The 18,387-nt window shown below is 45.0% G+C and overlaps 1 protein-coding gene across 1 annotated transcript in view; it reads right to left on the bottom strand.

The window, feature by feature from the left end:
- The window catches only part of ACACA (acetyl-CoA carboxylase alpha), a 217,218-nt gene extending 199,253 nt beyond the window's left edge, over positions 1-17,965 (bottom strand). Inside the window, exons 1-3 of the mRNA XM_041001716.1 lie at positions 17,845-17,965; positions 8,674-8,720; positions 5,558-5,810 (exon numbers count right to left, since the gene is read on the bottom strand). Coding sequence (XP_040857650.1) covers positions 5,558-5,784 — 227 coding nt within the window. The 5' untranslated portion in view covers positions 5,785-5,810; positions 8,674-8,720; positions 17,845-17,965. The remainder of the gene's footprint in view (positions 1-5,557; positions 5,811-8,673; positions 8,721-17,844) is intronic.
- Between the last annotated feature and the right edge of the window lie 422 nt (positions 17,966-18,387).

Genomic DNA, 18,387 nt, shown 5'->3' with positions numbered 1-18,387 from the left:
ATCAAGAAGCTAGAGTATAATCTAAAGCAGGAAACTCAGGTAAGTGATTTTAGCAATATGAGGAAGAGTTGAACTAAGGTGACAGCAGGTAAACACACAAGTACCTAGGTAGGAACGGAGTCAGAATCAATAGAAGTTTAGGATGAACTTCCAAATTTCTGACTTGAGCAGAGTGGCTAAAGGATGTAGTTAGTGAGATGAAGAAAATAAGAAGAGAACAAAATTCAAGAAGAAGGTTTTAGGGGTATCCAAGAAGAGTTTAATGCTTATAGGACAACCAAATGAAAACTTCATATACATAAGTAAATAAAACAAGAGATCTCAGATGACAGGTAGATATTACATTTGGAAATTTCCAATATACAAGTGATAGCAAAGGAATGAGATTACATGAAGAGAAAATACACATCAAGTGAGAACAGAAGGTTTAGGACTCAGAACAAAATTATTCACCATTAAAAAGTTACACAAACACACACACACACACACACACACACACAAAGCTTTGTAAAGAAGACTAGAAAAGGAGTAAGGGTGAGGAAAACCAACAAAATATAATATTAATCAGAAAAGAAAAGCCCATGTTTCAAGGGGGAAAAATAGTTAATTTTATAGAACCCTCTGACAAGGCTGAGCAGGTGAACTTAAAAGTACTCAGCAATATACTAGTTACTGGTAGTGGGCACAGGTCCAACTAGAATAGCTTCAAGCATGAGCAGGAGATGAGGAAGTGGACAGAAAGGTGTAGCAGTGGCCCAAAGGCAACAAGGCCAAAGAAGGTTTTAAAAAGATTGGCAAGATCACAGTACATTTGGATGCCAGTATGAATGTTCCAGTATTTACTTATATATACATATTTATATTTATATATTTCAAATGTAAAGAAGATGACCCAAGGAGAAATTTATAAGAAAAAATGAGAATATGAGTACAGATACCAATTTCAGAGAAGATGTTCAGCCTTATTTTAAAAAAGGCTTCCATTTTCTCAATGAACTATTAGACAAAGCTATAGGATGAATTAAAAGTATGTCTACGGGCCGGTGCTATGGTGTAATAAGTTAATCCTTTACCTGTAATGCTGGCACCCCATTTGAGCACCGGTTCAAGTCCTGGCTGCTCCTTTTCCAATCCAGCTCCTTAATAACAGCTTAGGAAAGCAGCAGAAGACTAGAAAAAGACTAGAAAAATCCATGCTAGCGGGACTATAGAAGAACTTGACTACCTTGACTGAATACCTCCACCACTTTACAATCAGTAAATGACAATCTCTAGTCCTGCATCTCACCTATAAAACAAAGAAAATAAACACTCATTCTGGAGGCCTGACAGGTGTTTGGTTAAATGAGATAAATACTGAAAGCACTTAGTACAGGGCCCAACTCACAGGAAGCGCTCAGTAAATTGCAGTTGAGGTTGAAATCTATTGTTATCAGACTTTAATCTGAAGGAAGAATGGGGAGAACATTAGTTTTTAAAAGAGTTGTGAAATAGAGAGGCACTGAAGTCAGAGAAATTAGAGAAGGCAAAAGCAATAGGCAAAGTTAGAAAGAACACCCACTTAAGGCCAGTGATGCTGGAAGTAAAAGAAATATACCAGGGCAAAAATCAAGGAAACATGATAGCAATTACTTTCATTTAGTAGCTGACCAAACTGTATATTGTCAGTGGTCCTAAGAATCTTTCTCAGATAATAATCTGTAAGTCTAACTGAATAACAAGGCCCAACTTCATGACTCATTAGATTTTGTTGGGGAGGAGGTTAAAATTTTCACTTGTGGGCCTGGCGTGATAGCGTAGTGGTTCCAAGTACGTGCTGGGATCCCATACCAGGGTCAGTTCTAATCCCAGCAGCTCCACTTCCCATCCAGCTCCCTGCTTGTGGCCTGGGAAAGCAGTAAAGGATGGCCCAAAGTCTTGGGACCCTGCACCCATGTGGGAGACCCGGAAGAAGTTCCTGGACCCTGTCTGGATGGGCAAAAGCACCAGCCGTTGCTCTCACGTGGGGAGTGAATCATCGGACGGAAGATCCTCTCTGTATATTTGACTTTCCAATAAAAACAAATAAATCTTAAATGTAGTCATAGCTGTGAGAATGTATAGGCCTCATTGTAGACAACTATTTTGAGCTGCTATTTTTTTTTTTTTGCATTAAGATCAACTGGGTGTTGATATTTAAACTAAGTAGATATATTTCCGAAATTCACCATTACTATTTTATTGAACATTTAAGAAGACTGGGACCAGATAAGAGTGCATCAGAGATAAAGCCATTGCCTGCACTGTTGGCATTCCATATGGGCACCTTTTCATGGCCCAGCTGTTGTATTTCCAATATAACTCCTTGCTAATAGCCTAGGGAAAGCCATCCAAGTGGCCTAAGTGTTTGGGCTCCTGCCATCCATGTGGTACACCCAGAATGAGCTCTTGGCTTAAGCCTGCCCCATGCTGGCCAAGACAACTACTTCAGGTGTGAACCAGCAGATGAAAGTCCTCTCTCTCTCTGTAGCTCTTCAAAATAAATGGGCAAATCTTAAAAAGAAAACACTGATAGGCACTGACTGATTGTAGGGCATCTTAATTTCTGTAACTGATATATGATCTGATGGCGTATCCCATATGGGATCCCAGTGCGTACAAGGTGAGATTAGGCTACTGTGCTGAGCCCAGCTATGACTACTTTGAGCCTTATTTTCAAATGTATGGGCCAGAAATTTAAAGTGATCAACCAGGCTTTCATCGGACTCCAAGAAATGGTTAACGTAAGTCATCTCTATTCTGGAAAACATCCATTTTCTATTCCTGCCCACCAAAATTTTATTTACAGCCTTATTTGGAGCCTCTAACAGAGTCTTATTGAAAGGCCCAATTTTATCTTGTATTGTGGCAATTTAGTGACAACCTGGATCAGGTTAACATCTCCCAGGAATGCTTTGTTAACATCTCCCAGGAATGGTCCTGCCCACTTAATTATCTGTATCACCTGTTGAAACATTAGACTATTCCAGCCTGGCACAATAGCCTAGTGGCTAAATTTTCACCTTGCAAGTGCCAAGATCTCATACGGGTGCTGGTTCTAATCCCGGCCACTCCATTTCCCATCCAGCTCCCTCCTTGTGGCCTGGGAAAGCAGTCGAGGACAGTTCAAAGCCTTGGCCCTGCGTGGGAGACCTGGAAGAGGCTCCGGGCTCCTGGCTTTGGATGGGCTCAACTCCAGCCATTGTGGCCACTTGGGGAGTAAATCAACAGAAGGAAGATCTTCTCTGTATATCTGACTTTCCAATAAATATAAATAAATCTTTTTTAAAAATCTTTAAAACACACACACATTAAGCTACTTATTTGAAGAGTTGATCTGAAGAACAACTAGTCTCTCACTCCGCAGGCAAAGTGAGTGGTAGCACCTGATTCATTATCTTCATTTTAATAGATGAGGGAAATGAGTCAGGCACATCACATTGGAACATTCCTAGTAAGCGGCCAGTGTCAGAGAAGAGGAGTTTTTACTATCCAATGACTTTGACTTGATTTAAACTACACCTAAGGACACCATGCCCACAGTGACTTAAGGAGTAGCTCAACAGTGAACTTGTGTTCTATTTTGGAGCATTAGTTAGCTGAGAAGTGAGTGGAAACTGGCATTGACTCCTTCCCAGGCCTCTGATCACACTTCAATCCATGGGTCCTCCACGAGCTACCAGCCTGAGTTTTGTAACAGTAAGGCATGCTGCAAAGACATTCGCAGGCAATCATGCCAGTGCTCACAGTGTCTGCAGAAGAGCCATCAGCTTTGGGGATAGCCTGGCAACTACAAACTGCCCACGAGATCATCAGCTGAAATTTCTATGTTGACATTTGTCTCACTATTGACAAACTCAGAGTTTCTTAATCTAATAAATGAATATCGTCTTTCACAGATAGTCTGAAATGGGATTTCTCAACGTGTTGCTTAGCTTTAGAGATTTAGAGTTAAACCGGTCTTTTCTCAACGGTGCATTACACCATGGTCAGGACAGTTCTTGGCTGTGTGACACTATCTACCTACATTGCACATGTTTTATGTCACTGGTCCTCTGTCCTCTAGATGCCAGCAGTCCTGTGAGGCACAACCTCCACAAACCTCCAAAGGACCTCAAGAGTGAAGATACCTCTGCCATCAGTATTAACCTTGGGGTCAACCATTAAGTAAACCATCAAGCAATAAAAAAGTTTACACAAAAGGTAAAAACCTAACCTAACTTCTTTTGCCTGCTTATAATAATGCCCCCTAGTCTTTTAGATTACAGAAAACACCTTGCTCATCTACTCCATGAGACAAATCTTCTTCTCAACTAGTTGTATATTTAAGACACCTGTTTGGCCATGAAAGCAAGGGTAAAACAGTCACAGAGATGGAATCAGGATATCTATTTGAATTTTTCACTATCCAGCATTAGACAACTTATTTCCCCTCAGCAGGCCTCAGTTTTCTAATCTAGTAAAACAAAAACCCTGAGGCTTCCCTCCCTCCCCGTTTCACTGCAATTCCAGGATTCTGTTAGGTAAAACGTAATTAATTCGCTTTACTCTTTTGACCTCCACATGGCTAAATGTGATTAGCAGCATTATTACCTAGGTCATCTCTTAGAAGTTAAGACTCCCAACTACAGGTTAACAATAAAGCACAACAGCCACATCCAGTGTGGAGTTTTACTCAAGTTAGAATCTTGAGTGTACAAAAAGGAGCTGAATGATGTTATAGTCCATTAATAATAGATGTACAAATACCAACAGCCACAGCCATCCTAACGAATGTTTATTGAGACCAACCCTGTAATCTCAACCCTGGCTGTACATTAACATCACCTGGATAGTTTTGTTGGCTTGTGTGAGTGTGTTTTTAAAGCCTCAGTTCTAAGTGAAACCAACACCAAATACATAAGAATCTCGGATGAGGCTTCTGAAGTCGATCCCAAGTGAGACCAATGAGCAATAAGAACCAAGAACCACTGGTTCAGAAACCTAGGAAGTAAATGACCAAAGGATGATATTTTATACTTTGGCTGAATAATAAAATGTGAATAAACAAAACAGTGTTACGATTCACTGACGCTCTCAAGTACAGTGAATAGTGTTTCTAGAGAAAAAGGACAGCTCTGTAACAATCCTTTGTTCAAGCCATAATCCTTTATTGAGAATAAGCCCCGCCAGAAACAGACTGTAACTTCCTGCTGTGAGCAGGCAATGCACAGAAAAATTACTACAAATTTGCCTACCCCTGCAGAATTCTCATCAATCATCAAGACAGTTACAACAATGTTAGTCAAAGCAGTGCAGATTAAAATTCCTTGCTAAGGAAGCTGGGTGAAGAGGAGGGATGGGAAAAAAAAAAAGTTGAGAACATTCAGGAAAACACAGCTCTAAAGCATGCCAAATACATCACTTCCCACCTTCCTCATCAAAGCTTTTAGTCCAGTGACTTAGGAAGGGGACAGTCAATCCAGCTCATTCCAGAACAGAAGCAGGAAAGCTAATAAGATGGGGGAAATAAGCAAATTATCAAGTTTCTCTCTCTTACCTCATGTGCAAGGCCAAGCCATCCTGCAGGCTGCTGACCCCCAGGTCAGAGAGCGTATCTGAGCTGACGGAAGCCGGGGACAGAGAGCCCTCCTTCTCCTCCAGCAGGTCCAGCTTCACCAGGTTGCTGATCTCATCCTCAGAGTTATCTTCTGACACAGACCCAATTATAAATCGGGAGTGCTGGTTGAGCTCCAGAGGTTTGGCCATGGGAGATGTTTCCTCCATTGTTCCTGCAAAATGAGCTCTCAGAGCTGCAGAGAGAACGAAGAGTGAGCGAGAAAAGCTGATGGCAGAGAACTACCAACACCTGAGGACAATCCAGCTGATGCTACTGAAGCACAGCTGACACTTGCAGGCGAGGGCGGAGCCTGGCACTAGCGAGCTTCCTCAGCCTTGAGAGAAACCCACAGCATGCGAATTAGGCCTAAAAATTAAAAACATTTCCTCTTCTCCCCAAAAGAAATCTTTCTGGAGAAAAATTATAATTCTCTTTGTCAATGTGGTGATGTCCAAGAGAAAGCTGTGCTCCACAAAGAAATCCTTGTGGTAGGGGAACCTGCTCCCTGGGACACTGCAATTCTGGCTGCTCGTATGAGGAAGGTATAGTGGGAAATGTGGTGCTAGTTTGAAGGATGGTGTTTAGAAGGAATAACATAACGCTCATTTGGCTTTAAACACTATATATTCAAGAGCTACGAATTTTGTGTAAGTACATAAAAGCAAACTCAATTGTGTCCTTTTAATTAAAAAGAAATTTTTACATGTCCTCTTCATATCCTTAGATTACTTATTTTAAAAATTCACCCAAAAATGTGCACTTTGGACTGTAATGTGTTAGGGTTGATACAGCGAGAAAGTTAATCTACCACCAAATTTAAAATCTGTAATTTTGAAAGGCACAAAGACGAAAAGAGAGATCTTCCACTTGCTGGTTCACTTCCCAAATAATGGTAAAAGCCAAGGCTGAGCCTGATGGAAGCCAAAGCTTGGAATTCCATTCGAGCCTGTCACGTTGGTGGCAGGGACTCAGTACTTATGCCATCTGCTGCTTTTCGGAGCATCAGTAAGGACTGGGAAATGAAGCAAAACTAAGATTAAAACCCAGGCACTCCAAACTGACATATGGTTGACTTAAACATCATCTTGATCAGCTGTGACAAGTGGCCACCCCTCACCAATAGGTTTAATTTAGAAAATAGTTGCAGAGAGCAGGCATTTGGCCTTAGGTTAAGATGCCTATGTCCCACATCAAAATACTTTGGTTCAGGTATTAAGTATCATTTTTTAATCTTGTCCTGATTCTAACCTCCTACAAATATAGACCCTGGGAGGCAGCAAGTGATGGCTCGAGTCATTGGGTTTCCGTCACTCATGTGAGAGCCATGGACTGAGTTAACATCTAGCTTCAGGACAGCTCAACCCCAGCTGCTGGGGGCATCTGAGGAGTGACCAAGAAGATGGCAGCCTACACTCTTTCTGTCTTGCTCTTGCCTTCTCTCTGCTCCTCCAATAAACATTTAAAAAACATTTTTAAAGTGCAAGGGCCGGCACCATGGCGTAGCTGATAAAGCTGCTGCCTGAAGGAACCAGTTTGAGTCCAAGTTACTCCACTTTTGATCTAGCTACCTGCTCATGTGTCTGGAAAACCAGTAGGGGATACCCAAAGTGCTCGGCCTCCTGCACCCATATGTGAGACCGGGAAGAAATTTCTGGCTCCTGGATTTGGACTGGCCCGCCTCAAGTTATTGAAGCCATCTGAGGAGGGATCAGAATATAAAAGGCCCTTCTGTCTTGTCTTTTTTTTTTCAATCTAGAGTATCATGCAACAGAAAAAACTGATATCTAAATTTAGCATGCATTTTTCCCTTGGGCTGTTAGGTTTTTCTAAAAATTTAAATGTGTCTAAATTTTATGAAGAGGTTCATTATAAAACCCTAAGGAAAAAAAATCTCAACCTTGAAAAGGGAAACGGTGGGGCCGGGCACAGTAGCCTAGTGGCTAAAGTCCTTCCCTTCCAAGCACCAGGATCCCATATGGGTGCCAGTTCTAATCCTGACAGCCCGCTTCTCATCCAGCTCCCTGCTTGTGGCCTGGGAAAGCAGTCGAGGACAGCCCAAAGCCTTGGGAGCCTGCACCCATGTGGGAGACCCGGAGGAGGGTCCTGGCTCCTGGCTTCAGATCTTCGCAGCTCTGGCCGTTGCAGTCACTCGGGGGGTGAATCAGTGGACAGAAGATCTTCCTCTCTGTCTCTCCTCCTCTCTGTATATCCAACTTTCCGATTAAAAAAAAAAGCCGGGAGGGGGTAGGGTGAGGTGGAGAAAAAGAGCAAAAGACCAAGGGGAATAGTGAAAGGAGGGATGGAAAGTTCTAACAGACTGACTCTGAAGAACACCAAAAGGTAAAACAGCTAATTCCTTTTACATTTTGGAGCAGTGAGCAATTGGAATTTAAAAATAATAGATCTTGCAAAAAAAAAAAAATACATCCCAATTGACAGAAAAGATAACGGCTGCCTTCGTCGCCTGAGACCCGAGGTTACTGTCTCACTGAAATCAGAGGAACACACCAAAAAGATGATTCTTTGATTTTGCAGGAGAAAAAAAAAAAAAAAACAAGTGTTAATTAACAAAACATGGTCCCCATGTTATTAAATGAAAGACTCAATAAGGTCAACCTCAGGTTTTTCTTTCCTGGCAGCGAATGTGGATGCAGCCTTCTGTGAAGAGCTGCACAGATAGGAAGCCGATTAGGGCAGGCCGCCTTGGAGCCTGCGCCACAGGCAGCAACGGTATGGGATGTGTGCCCAGCCCCAAGGCCGTACGCTAACGGGGCAGAGAGGCTGTGTCTGGAAAATCACTGAGAACTTGTCCAGACACTCTAGAAGCTGCTCCCCAGCCTGCCCCAGTTCCACGGATTCTAGCCCTGAATGGAGGAGGGTGGGGGAACTCCACCAGTGCTGGACTCTGGTCACTGCTCGTTACCCACCCTTTCGTTGCCCACGATCTTTTGCCAGAGATAACTCCAAACATGAAAGCCCACAGTTCAACATTTGAGTACATGAACATAGTTTTTTTTCACACTGTAAACAGGAAGAAACATTATTTGTCAACTGACCTCTTAAAATTCTTACTGCCAGAGCAGATATCCGCCTCCAAAAAGAACTAAAGAGAGAAAGAAAGAGACTTGAAGGTTTTTTTTTTAAATCAAATTTTCATCAATTCCTGTTTTGCTCAGCAAAATGTAAAATTAATAATATTTAAAATATCCTATTTTTTCTTGGTCAAATCTTTATTTAACCTGAAGCATAAAGTTTGGTAATTTAATTCTATAAATTAAAAGCATTACAAATCTGAAGACTTTATTATTATTTAAGTAATTATTGAATAATGGTTTAAGACTACCATTTCCCCGGGTGACTTTTCCAATTGTACACCTGATGAATTCTTTCTAGCCTTTATCATTTCTAATACTGCATCAAGCATGAGATGGTACTGAGAAGAGAACCAACAGCTTCTCCGCAATTCATTTAGGCTCTGATGATGTTTCCAAGTGTTACAGTGACACACCACAAAGGTCAGAAGTCAGGGAGAGGACAGAGCGCCTATTATACAAACTCTCTAAGCGACCTAAGCGTCGTTAGCTACTACCCGGCATGTCCTGCTAAGCCCTCAAACTGAAATCAAGAGAATCTTAGCTTTGAGTGTATATGAAAAAGAACTTAGAGCTGCATGAAAATTCACAAGCCTAAACAGCATCCCTGCATCTACTGAACCACAAGTGCCGCTGGAGGTCGAAGGAGCCTGAATTTCTGTTCTGCACTAATGCAAGTCCAGGCTTGAGAATCACAGGTCAAGAATAGAGAAGGAAATACAGGAACGAAGCAATTGAGTAAGCCAGAATTTCTTTTTAAAAAAAAATTTATCTATTTCTATTGGAAAGGCATATTTACACAAAGAAGAGACAGAAAAGTCCCATCTAATATTAGTGAGAAAGTGGAAAAGGTAGCTTGCATCACGTAATCAGAAGCTCAGCAGAGCTGGAGTCAAAACCCAGGATCCCGGGCAGGCGTGTGGAGAAGTGGTGACGTTTCTGCTTGGGAGGCCCACGTCCTGGATTAGAACGCCTGGGTTGGGCTGCCAGCTCTACTTTCCATTTCAGCTTCCTGCTAATATGCACGCTGCAAGATAACAGGTGATAGCTCAAGTATCTGGACCCCTGTCACAGAGTCCCACTCTCCCGCCCTCAGCCTGGATCCAACCCCAACTGTGCAGGTATTTGGGGAGTTAACCAGAAGATAAGAGGTCTGTTAGGGTGCCTCTGTCTTTCTGACTTTCAATTAAAGTCTAAAAATAAAAAGGGAAAATGAGTTGAAATTTTGTCTCAGAAGCCTCAGATCATTAGATTTTCTTCCCAAATACTGAAATTGGGTACCTGCTATTCTATCATCTTGATAAGACTGACAATTTGGGGCCAGCATAGTGGAGTACTGGATTAAGCCAACCACTTGTAGCGCTGACATCCCATATAGGCACCAGGTAGCCAGTCTGAGTCCTAGTTTATCTGCTTCTAATCCAGTTCCTTGCTAATGTGCTCAGGAAAGCAGCAGAACGTGGCCCAAGCACTTGGCCCCTGCACCCACACAGGAGACCTGGAAGAAGCACCTGGTGGGGCTAGGGTGGGTGTGGGAAGGCTGGTGTCACAGTCTATACAGCAGGCTACATCTGCGCAGGCATCCCTACAGGGCACCCGTTACCATCTTGGCTGATCCACTCTTTGCCAATGGCCTGGAAAGCAGCACAAGACGACCCATGTGCCTTCCTGGCCCCCAGCTTTGGACCAGCTCAGCTCTGGCCATTGTGGCATTTGGGAATTGAACCAGCCAATGGGAGATCTCTTCTTTCCTCTCTGTAACTTTGCCTTCCAAGAAAAAGGATTGGCTTGGCCCAGCCTCAGCCACTATCACTATCGGGAGTGAAACACCAGATAGAAGATTCTGCATTTCGAATAAATAAAAATAAATTGAAAAAAAAAACTTTTTAAAAACACTGAAAGTTGATTCTCTGGGGAGGGTGACAACAGAGGGTTTCTAGACTGGTGGATATCAGCAACAGCAAAGGAAGAGTGCATTAATGGAAGTGGATAAAGCAAATACGCATATTGAGTAAAACAACTCTATAGTCTTCACCTTCCAGGAGGGAGACTGGGATCCACCTTTACAGAACTTGACCAGCTCAAGAAAGAAAAACCTCAAGTTAACACCAAAGTTCCCTAGTTCATTTGCTCAACCAGTGAAGTCGTCAACAAGCCCACTCAGCATTTTCCTAATCTCTAATTAGATTTCCAATTCCCCTTTTAAATATAAGCAGACACCTAAGGAATATTACATGCCTAAGAAAAATCTCCAACATGAAAAAAATCAATTATAATAACAGGGATAAGTGTTTAGCCTAGCAATTAAGACCTAGTTAAAACGCCTGCTTCCAAGGGAAATACTATGGTACAAGGAGCTGGCATTCCCAAATTAGAGCACTTGAGCCCCATCTGTTCTATGGATCCAGTTTCCTGCTAATGTACCTGGGAAGGAAGTACAAAATGGCCCAAAGACGTGAGCTTCTGCCAGCCACATGGGAAACCAGATGGGAGTTCCAAGCTGCTGGCTTCAGCCTGGCCCAGTCCTGCACACTGCAGCCACTTAGGAAAAGCAGCAGCAGCAGGGGAAAGATCTCTTTGTCTCTCTCTCTCTATTCTCTGTCACTCTGTCCTGAGCTAAATAAAATAAACATTAGTACTAAAAGAACAAAAACAAAAAGCACTCACATCCCATGTTAGAGTGTCAGGTTCAAGGCCTGCTTCTACCTTCTGATTCCACCCTGTTGCTAAGGGAGCAGCCAATAACTGGGTTTTCTTGCCACCCACACAGAACATCCGGACTGAGTTCCTGGCTCCTGACTGCAACCCTGCTCTGGCTCAGCTGTTGTAGATACTTGGGAGCTCTCATTTCCCTGCCTCTCTCAATAAATAAATATTAGTTAAGGGGAAAAAAAAAAGGCTAGAGGAGTGGGGAAACAGAGAAGGAAGAACAGCTCCATGGTAAACTCCACTGAAACCCATAACCCTAGGAGAACCAGGAGAAAGTATCAAATTCGAACTGAGGAACTTGCTATAGCATACTCTTTAAAACAGTTCATATTTTAAATGTGTTTCAAGCATAAAATATATAAATGTGTACACAAAAATATATAAATATCTTTAGAATATTCTTTAAGCCTATTGAAGTCACTGGAAAACTGGGAAATCTATGTCACAGATCGGGAAAAACTAACGAGACATTTCTTTTATTTTAGGAGACATGACTTCTAAATGCAATGTGGCATCCTGATTAGATATTGGAACTGAAAAGCATCACAATTAAAAAAAAGATGATCTAAATAAAGTCCATAGTTTAGCTAACAGTATTATGTTAATTATACTAATTTTTTTTTTTTTTTTGGTTTTGACAAAGGTACTGTAGCTATATAAAATACTAACACTAGGTAAAGCTTGGCAAGGGTATGCAAGAACTCTATGTGCTACTTTGGCAGATTTTCTGTAAGACTAAAATTAGTGTCTAAAAAAAAGCCTAATGGACTGTCATTATTACCCTTAAAGAACTAAGGTACTACACAAATCAATCAAATAAAAATATTTTTAAAATATATTTTATAAAAATCATTGTGAATTTTTATCTTGTTTATTTAGAAGTTACTAAGAAAGAGGGAGATACGGCCAGTGCAATGAATCAACAGGTTAATGTTCTACCTTCAAGTGCCAGCATCCCATATGGGTGCAGGTTTGTGTCCCAGCTGTTCTACTTCCCTTCCAGCTCATTGCTTTAGCCTGGGAAAGCAGTAGAGAGTGATCCCAGTTCTTGGAATCTTGCACCCATGTGGGAGATCTGGAAGACGCTCTTGGCTCCTGGCTTGGGATCTATTCAGCTCCAGCCGTTACAGCCACTTGGGGAGTGAACCAGCAGATGGAGGATTTTTTTCTCTACCAATAGCTAGCTAGCTGGTAGGCATTCTGGGCCTGGTTAATGCCAAATTTGTGTTAACTATACCAGTATGCCAGCATGGCTGCTGCTGCTGGCTTTTTGGTTTTTTGTGGTTTTTTTTTTTAATAAGAGAAGACAGGAACTCCAGACCAGGACACCCACACCAGCCTCCAGGTTACAGGACTGCAGATTACCCAGCGAAGGATCCTGAGGATACACTGGAGTGGGAGCGGCGGAGGGAATGTTTGACAGCAAAGGAATCAGGTCTGGTTCTTCCATGGACCAGGCCACTGCACTTGCAGGTAGACAAGGGAGCTGAAACTGAGTGGTTTAGAGGGAGGAAACTGGACAGCATGTCTAATTAAGGCAGAGTAGGAGACCTGCAGCCCACTAGTGCAAAAGCTGGGGCTGGGGGACATGCCTGGCTGGGCTGTGCCATAGCACCCACCCAGAAGTATCTGAGCAGGTGGTAGACCACATCAGGCTGGGCCACAGCACCCACTAAAACACGAGATAATCAGATCCATGGGGAGATTCTGTAGGATAATTGTTGGCTCCACTCTGTGGGACTGCAGCACTCACCAGCTTTCATAGACAGCTCCAAGTGCTGATGGGCCAAGTTACACTGGAACACAGAATTCACCTGCCAGGAACCCACCAAGCTAGGAGCAAGCTAAAGCAGGCTAGACCAGGCTGGGTTGCAATATCCATTGGCACATGGGAGCTGGGTCTTGGGGCGAACCAGGCAGGGGTGGTCCACAGCCCACACTGTCATGACTGATGGCCAGAACAGGATGCAGGTTAGACCAGGTTGGATCACAATAGCCACGAATTCATATAACACTAGCCGAGCTGCCACTTCAACTGGCGGCTCCACTTCCCGAAATCCAGCTCCCTGCTTATGGCCTGGGAAAGCACCAGAAGATGGCACAAGCCCTTGGGACCTTACACATGTGGGAGACCTGGAGGAAGCTCTTGACTCTCAGCTTTAGACAAGCTCAGCTCCAGTCACTGAAGCCATTTGGGTGGGGAGGTAGACCAGCGGATGAAAGATCTCTCACTGTCTTTACTTTCTCTGTAACTCTGCCTTTCAGAAATAAACAGATAAATGAATAAACAAATAAGAAAAAGATGGTGCTAATATACTAGCATTATTCTTAACCTAAAAACTAACCAATTTCAGCCCCTGTGAGCTAGCCTAGTGGTTAGAGTCCTCACCTTGCAAGCGCCGGGATCCCATATGGGTGCTAGTTCTAATCCCAACTGTTCCAATTCCCTTCCAACTCCTGTTTGTGGCTTGGGAAAGCAGGAGAGAAGTCTTGGGACCCTGCACTCACATGGAAGACCCAGAAGAAGCTCCTGGCTCAGATCAACTAAAAAAGGAACATTATTTATAGAAGTTTATTCTATCTGGCCTGACCACTTTGCCATCTAATATGTCCATGCAATTAAAATTCCCAATGTCAGGCCCAGTGCAGTAGCCTACCAACTAAAGTCCTCATATTGCATGCTCCAGGATCCCATACGGGCTCTGGTTCTCACCCCAGCAGCCCTGCTTCTCATCCAGCTCCTTGCTTGTGGCCTGGGAAAGCAGTCAAGGATGGCTCAAAGCCTTGGGATCCTGCACCCGTGTTGGAGACCCAGAAGAAGCTCCTGGCTCCTGGCTTCAGATTGACTCAGCTCCAGCCACTGTGGCCACTTGGGGAGTGAATCAGCAGACAAAAGATCTTCCTTTCTGTCTCTCCTTTTCTCTGTATATCTCACTTTCCAATAAAAAATAAATAAATCTTTAAAAGAAAAAAAAAAGTGAAAAATCAACAATTTTTTTCCTGTAAAAATCAGTGTCACCAAGGACCAGCACTAGGGCATGAACATGTTAAGCCTCCTACTGTGGACACTGGCATCCATTATGGGTTCCAGTTGAAGAACCAGCTACTCTACTTTGGATTCATCTCCCTGCTGATGCACCTGGGAAAACAGTGGAACTTCTAACCAGGTGAGATGAAGCTCCAGGCTCCAGGTCAGCCTGATCCAACCCCAGCCATTGGAGCCATCTGAGGAGTGAGTCAGTGAATGCCAGATCTCTCTCTACCTCTCCTCCTCTCTCTGTGATTCTGTATTTCAAATAAATAAAAAATAAATAAATCTTTCATTTAAAAAAGGGGGGGTCACCTCAATAGGAATTATTCCACCCTATAAGACTTCAGTGTTTATCCATTTTTCATAATCTGTTTTATGGGTTTGGAAAGATGTTTGCTACATAACTCCTATAATTATTAACCTTCATGAACAGGCTAGATAATAATCCAACAGCTTCTTCCCAACTGCAAAAGGATTCTCTTTTCCTTGCCCACAACTATAAATCCTAAATTACAAAATATTATTCTCCAATTTAAAAAAAATTCTTTTCTCAACCAAAACTATTAGGATATTAGCCCAAAAAAGGAAAAAATATTTTTTAATAAAAAGCTCTAGTGCCAATCTGTTAAATCAATTGGTGTGACGAGTTAATATATGTACGTACATCCTATGCACATGTATGTATGTATGTATATTTCTACCTATTGATTGGAAAGAAAATACTAGGACTGGTACTAGCACAGCCAGCTAATAGTCACTGCCAGCAACACCAAAACCCCACATGGGCACTGTTTCATGTTAGAGCTGCTCAATTTCCAATCCAACTACAGGCTAATGGTATAAAAAAAAAAGTTGCAGAAGATCATCCAAGTTTTTGAGACCTTGGCCACCCACATGGGCAACCCAAATGAAGTTTCTGGTTTCAGCCTGGCCCAACCATGGCCAACATAGCTCTCTGGGGAGTGAACCAGCGGACAGAAGATCTCTTTCTTTCTCTAACTTGGACTTTCAAACAAGTAAGAAAAGAAAAGAGCAAGATAGGGCCCCATGCGGAAGTCCTGGCCTTGCATATGCTAGGATCCCATATGGGCACAGGTTCTAATTCTGGCAACCCGGCTTCCTATCCAGCTCCCTGCTTGTGGCCTGGAAAAGCAGTCAAGGATGGCCCAAGGCCTTGGAACCCTGCACCCGTGTGGGAGACCCAGAAGAAGCTCCTGGCTCCTGGCTTCAGATCAGCTCAGCTCTGGCCGTTGCGACTACATGGGATGCCTGGTTAGAGTCCCAGCTACTTCATACCTTCCATCCAGTTTCCTGGAAATGCACCTGGTTGGCAGCACAAGATGGCTCCAGTGTTTAGGTTCTGGCCACCCATGTGGAGACTTGGACAGAGCTCTGGGCTCCTGACTTCAGGCTGATCTAAGCCCTGATTCTGATTTTTTTAAGATTTATTTTTATTGCAAAATCAGATATACAGAAAGGAGGAAAGACAGAAGGAAGAGCTTCCATCCGTTGATTCACTCCCCAAGGAACTGCATCGACTGGAGCTTCTTCCGGGTCTCCATGCAGGTGCAGGGTCCCAAGACTTTGAGTCATCCTCAACTGCTTTCCCAGGCCACAATCAGAGAGCTGGATTCGAACCTGCACCCATATGAAATCCCAGAGCATACAAGGCGAGGACTCTGTTAGGCACCAAGCCAGGCCCGAAGCCCTGATTTTTACAGGCTTTTGGGGAATTAGCCAACAGATGTAAGACCTGTGTCTTTCCCTTTCTCTCTGCCTGCCTTTCAAGTAATAGGAATACTGTCGACTGTTACTTCGTGCGCTACACCTGAACCTGTCCTTGGCCCTTGAAAGACGTCAGCACCTGGGGAGGCAGTTCTCTCAAGGCCAGGCCTAAGACATTACCTAATCATGGCTTTAATTATAAATTCATTTAGCAAAAGTCCACTCCTTTCTAACCTTTCATTTTACAATTTAATCTTATGCTTATTTCCATCCCACACTGGTAAAGCAAAACATGTCTACACTGATAAACACAGCTAACTTCCTAGAAGAGCAGCGCACCTCGGACGTCCTTCCTGTACCCACCTTACAATGTCTGTTGATGATTGCGACATTGATGGGGGCCTTTCTGTCATGCATTAAGCAAGCAGAGGTGACGATTTAGGTAAAGCAAGTGGGAAGAGACTTGTCACTGTGTAGCAAACAGGCACCCACCTGGACACTGCCACCAGTGATCCTGCCCTGCTCTGTTAGACAACAATGCCTTCCTGAAAAGTGCCTGCCCCACAGACAGCCCAGAAACCCTCCCCACGGGCATCCCAGGCATTCCCAAGAACAGACAAACCAGAGCAGTGCTGCCCACGGGGAGAAGAAAACCCTAACCCAAGAAATAACTGCATAACTGGAGAGGGGGAGGGGCAGGATGAGAGCAAAGAACACCAACTTTCACAAGACCACAAGACTGGGCTTACCCTCCTTCATAAATGCACTGAAGTACTGCTTGAATCAGGAAAGGAATCAGGAAGCTCTAGGGTCTCTGGATTTCAGTCTTAAATCACAAGACAAATAATAACACCTGAATTTAAAATAGTTCCCCCGTGTATGTTTCTAACAAAACCCACAAGTTCTTAAATCAAGTCCCTGGTTTTGAAAGTTGAATTGTCCATTTGTTTGTTCATGTCCAAATGGCCCTAACCCAGGCAGGGCCCTTCAATGAATATTTTCCCTCTGGAATCATTAGCCACATCGCCTTCCTCTGCTGCAAGAGCTTCCCCTGATCAGTGTGGCCAGCGGAAGAGCAACAGCAGGTAAGTACTTTTACTACGCCTCTCACAGAAAACCTAAAATCCCGGCAGCAGGAACGGGCCAGGGACAAGCCGCCCGGCCCTGGTTCTCACCACCACACAAAGACCCAGCGAGAAGAGCAGACGCCGACTCTCTGCACCCCACACCTCACTCTGCAACAGAGGAAGACTTTGAATGGAAGCCGAGAGAAGCCAGAGCAGCACCCACTCCCACGTGGCCTTGCTCTTCTCCCCAGCCCAAGGCTGGATGGGAGAGGCGTCCGGAGGGACGTCCATGGGGCTGCGGGAGGAGAGCGCCAGGATGACACATGCCAGTCCCTTCCCTGCGGCCCAGGGCTATACTTCTCCCAGTCCCGAGGGAGAGCCCACCCCCCGAGACCCCAGGTCTCTCCACGGCTGTCGGGAGGCGACCTCAACACTCGGGAGCTGCGGCCAGGGTTAGGTTGCCAAGCCCCAGGTCTGGACAGGATGGAGTCCGGGCCGCGTGCGGGGGAGGCTGGGAGGCGGCCCCTCTGCCTGCCGCCGTCCCTTCCCGGGCCCCAGCTTCTCCAGGTCCCCCCCGGTCACGGATTCCAGGGGGGCCCTCACCTCACGTCCGGCGGTCCCGGGGCCCCCGCGGGGAGGCGTTGCTGGGCGGGAGGAGACGCCGGCGGCTCCGGCGATGGCTGACAGGCGCGCAGCACCAGGCCGGCCGGGCACACGGGGAAGGGGCGGGGCTTGCGGCCGGCCCCGCCCCCGCCCCCACCTCAGCGGGCTAGCCCCATGAGGTGACTACGTCCGGGGTTACTCCGGGCCGTTCACCTCCAACCCCGCTCCGGCTGCCGCGAGGTCCGTGCGGCTGCCGGGGGCCGCCCGAGGCGCGGGTCCCGAGGAACGGCGGGCAGCCAATGGGAGGGCGGCGCGGGGCGGGGCGACGTGAGGCGATGCCGATGGTCCGAGCGCGGCTCTGCCATTCGGGGCCGAGCGGCTGCAGGGCGGGCGGGCCCGGGCTCCGCGCCTCCTCTGCCGGCAGCTGGTGCGAGGCCGGCCCGCCGGCTCCCTCTCCCGGCGGACGGGGAACAAGCGGCGGACAAGGTCCCGCTTGCACCGCCTAGGCGGAGCACGGGCGCCCCGGGACGCAGAAAGCGAAGG

This window comes from Ochotona curzoniae, unplaced genomic scaffold (genome assembly GCF_017591425.1).
Source record: "Ochotona curzoniae isolate NIBS_2020 unplaced genomic scaffold, NIBS_Ocur_1.0 scaffold_2453, whole genome shotgun sequence".
In the NCBI taxonomy this organism is placed as follows: Eukaryota; Metazoa; Chordata; class Mammalia; order Lagomorpha; family Ochotonidae; genus Ochotona; species Ochotona curzoniae.
This window is presented reverse-complemented; position numbering and strand designations above follow the sequence as displayed.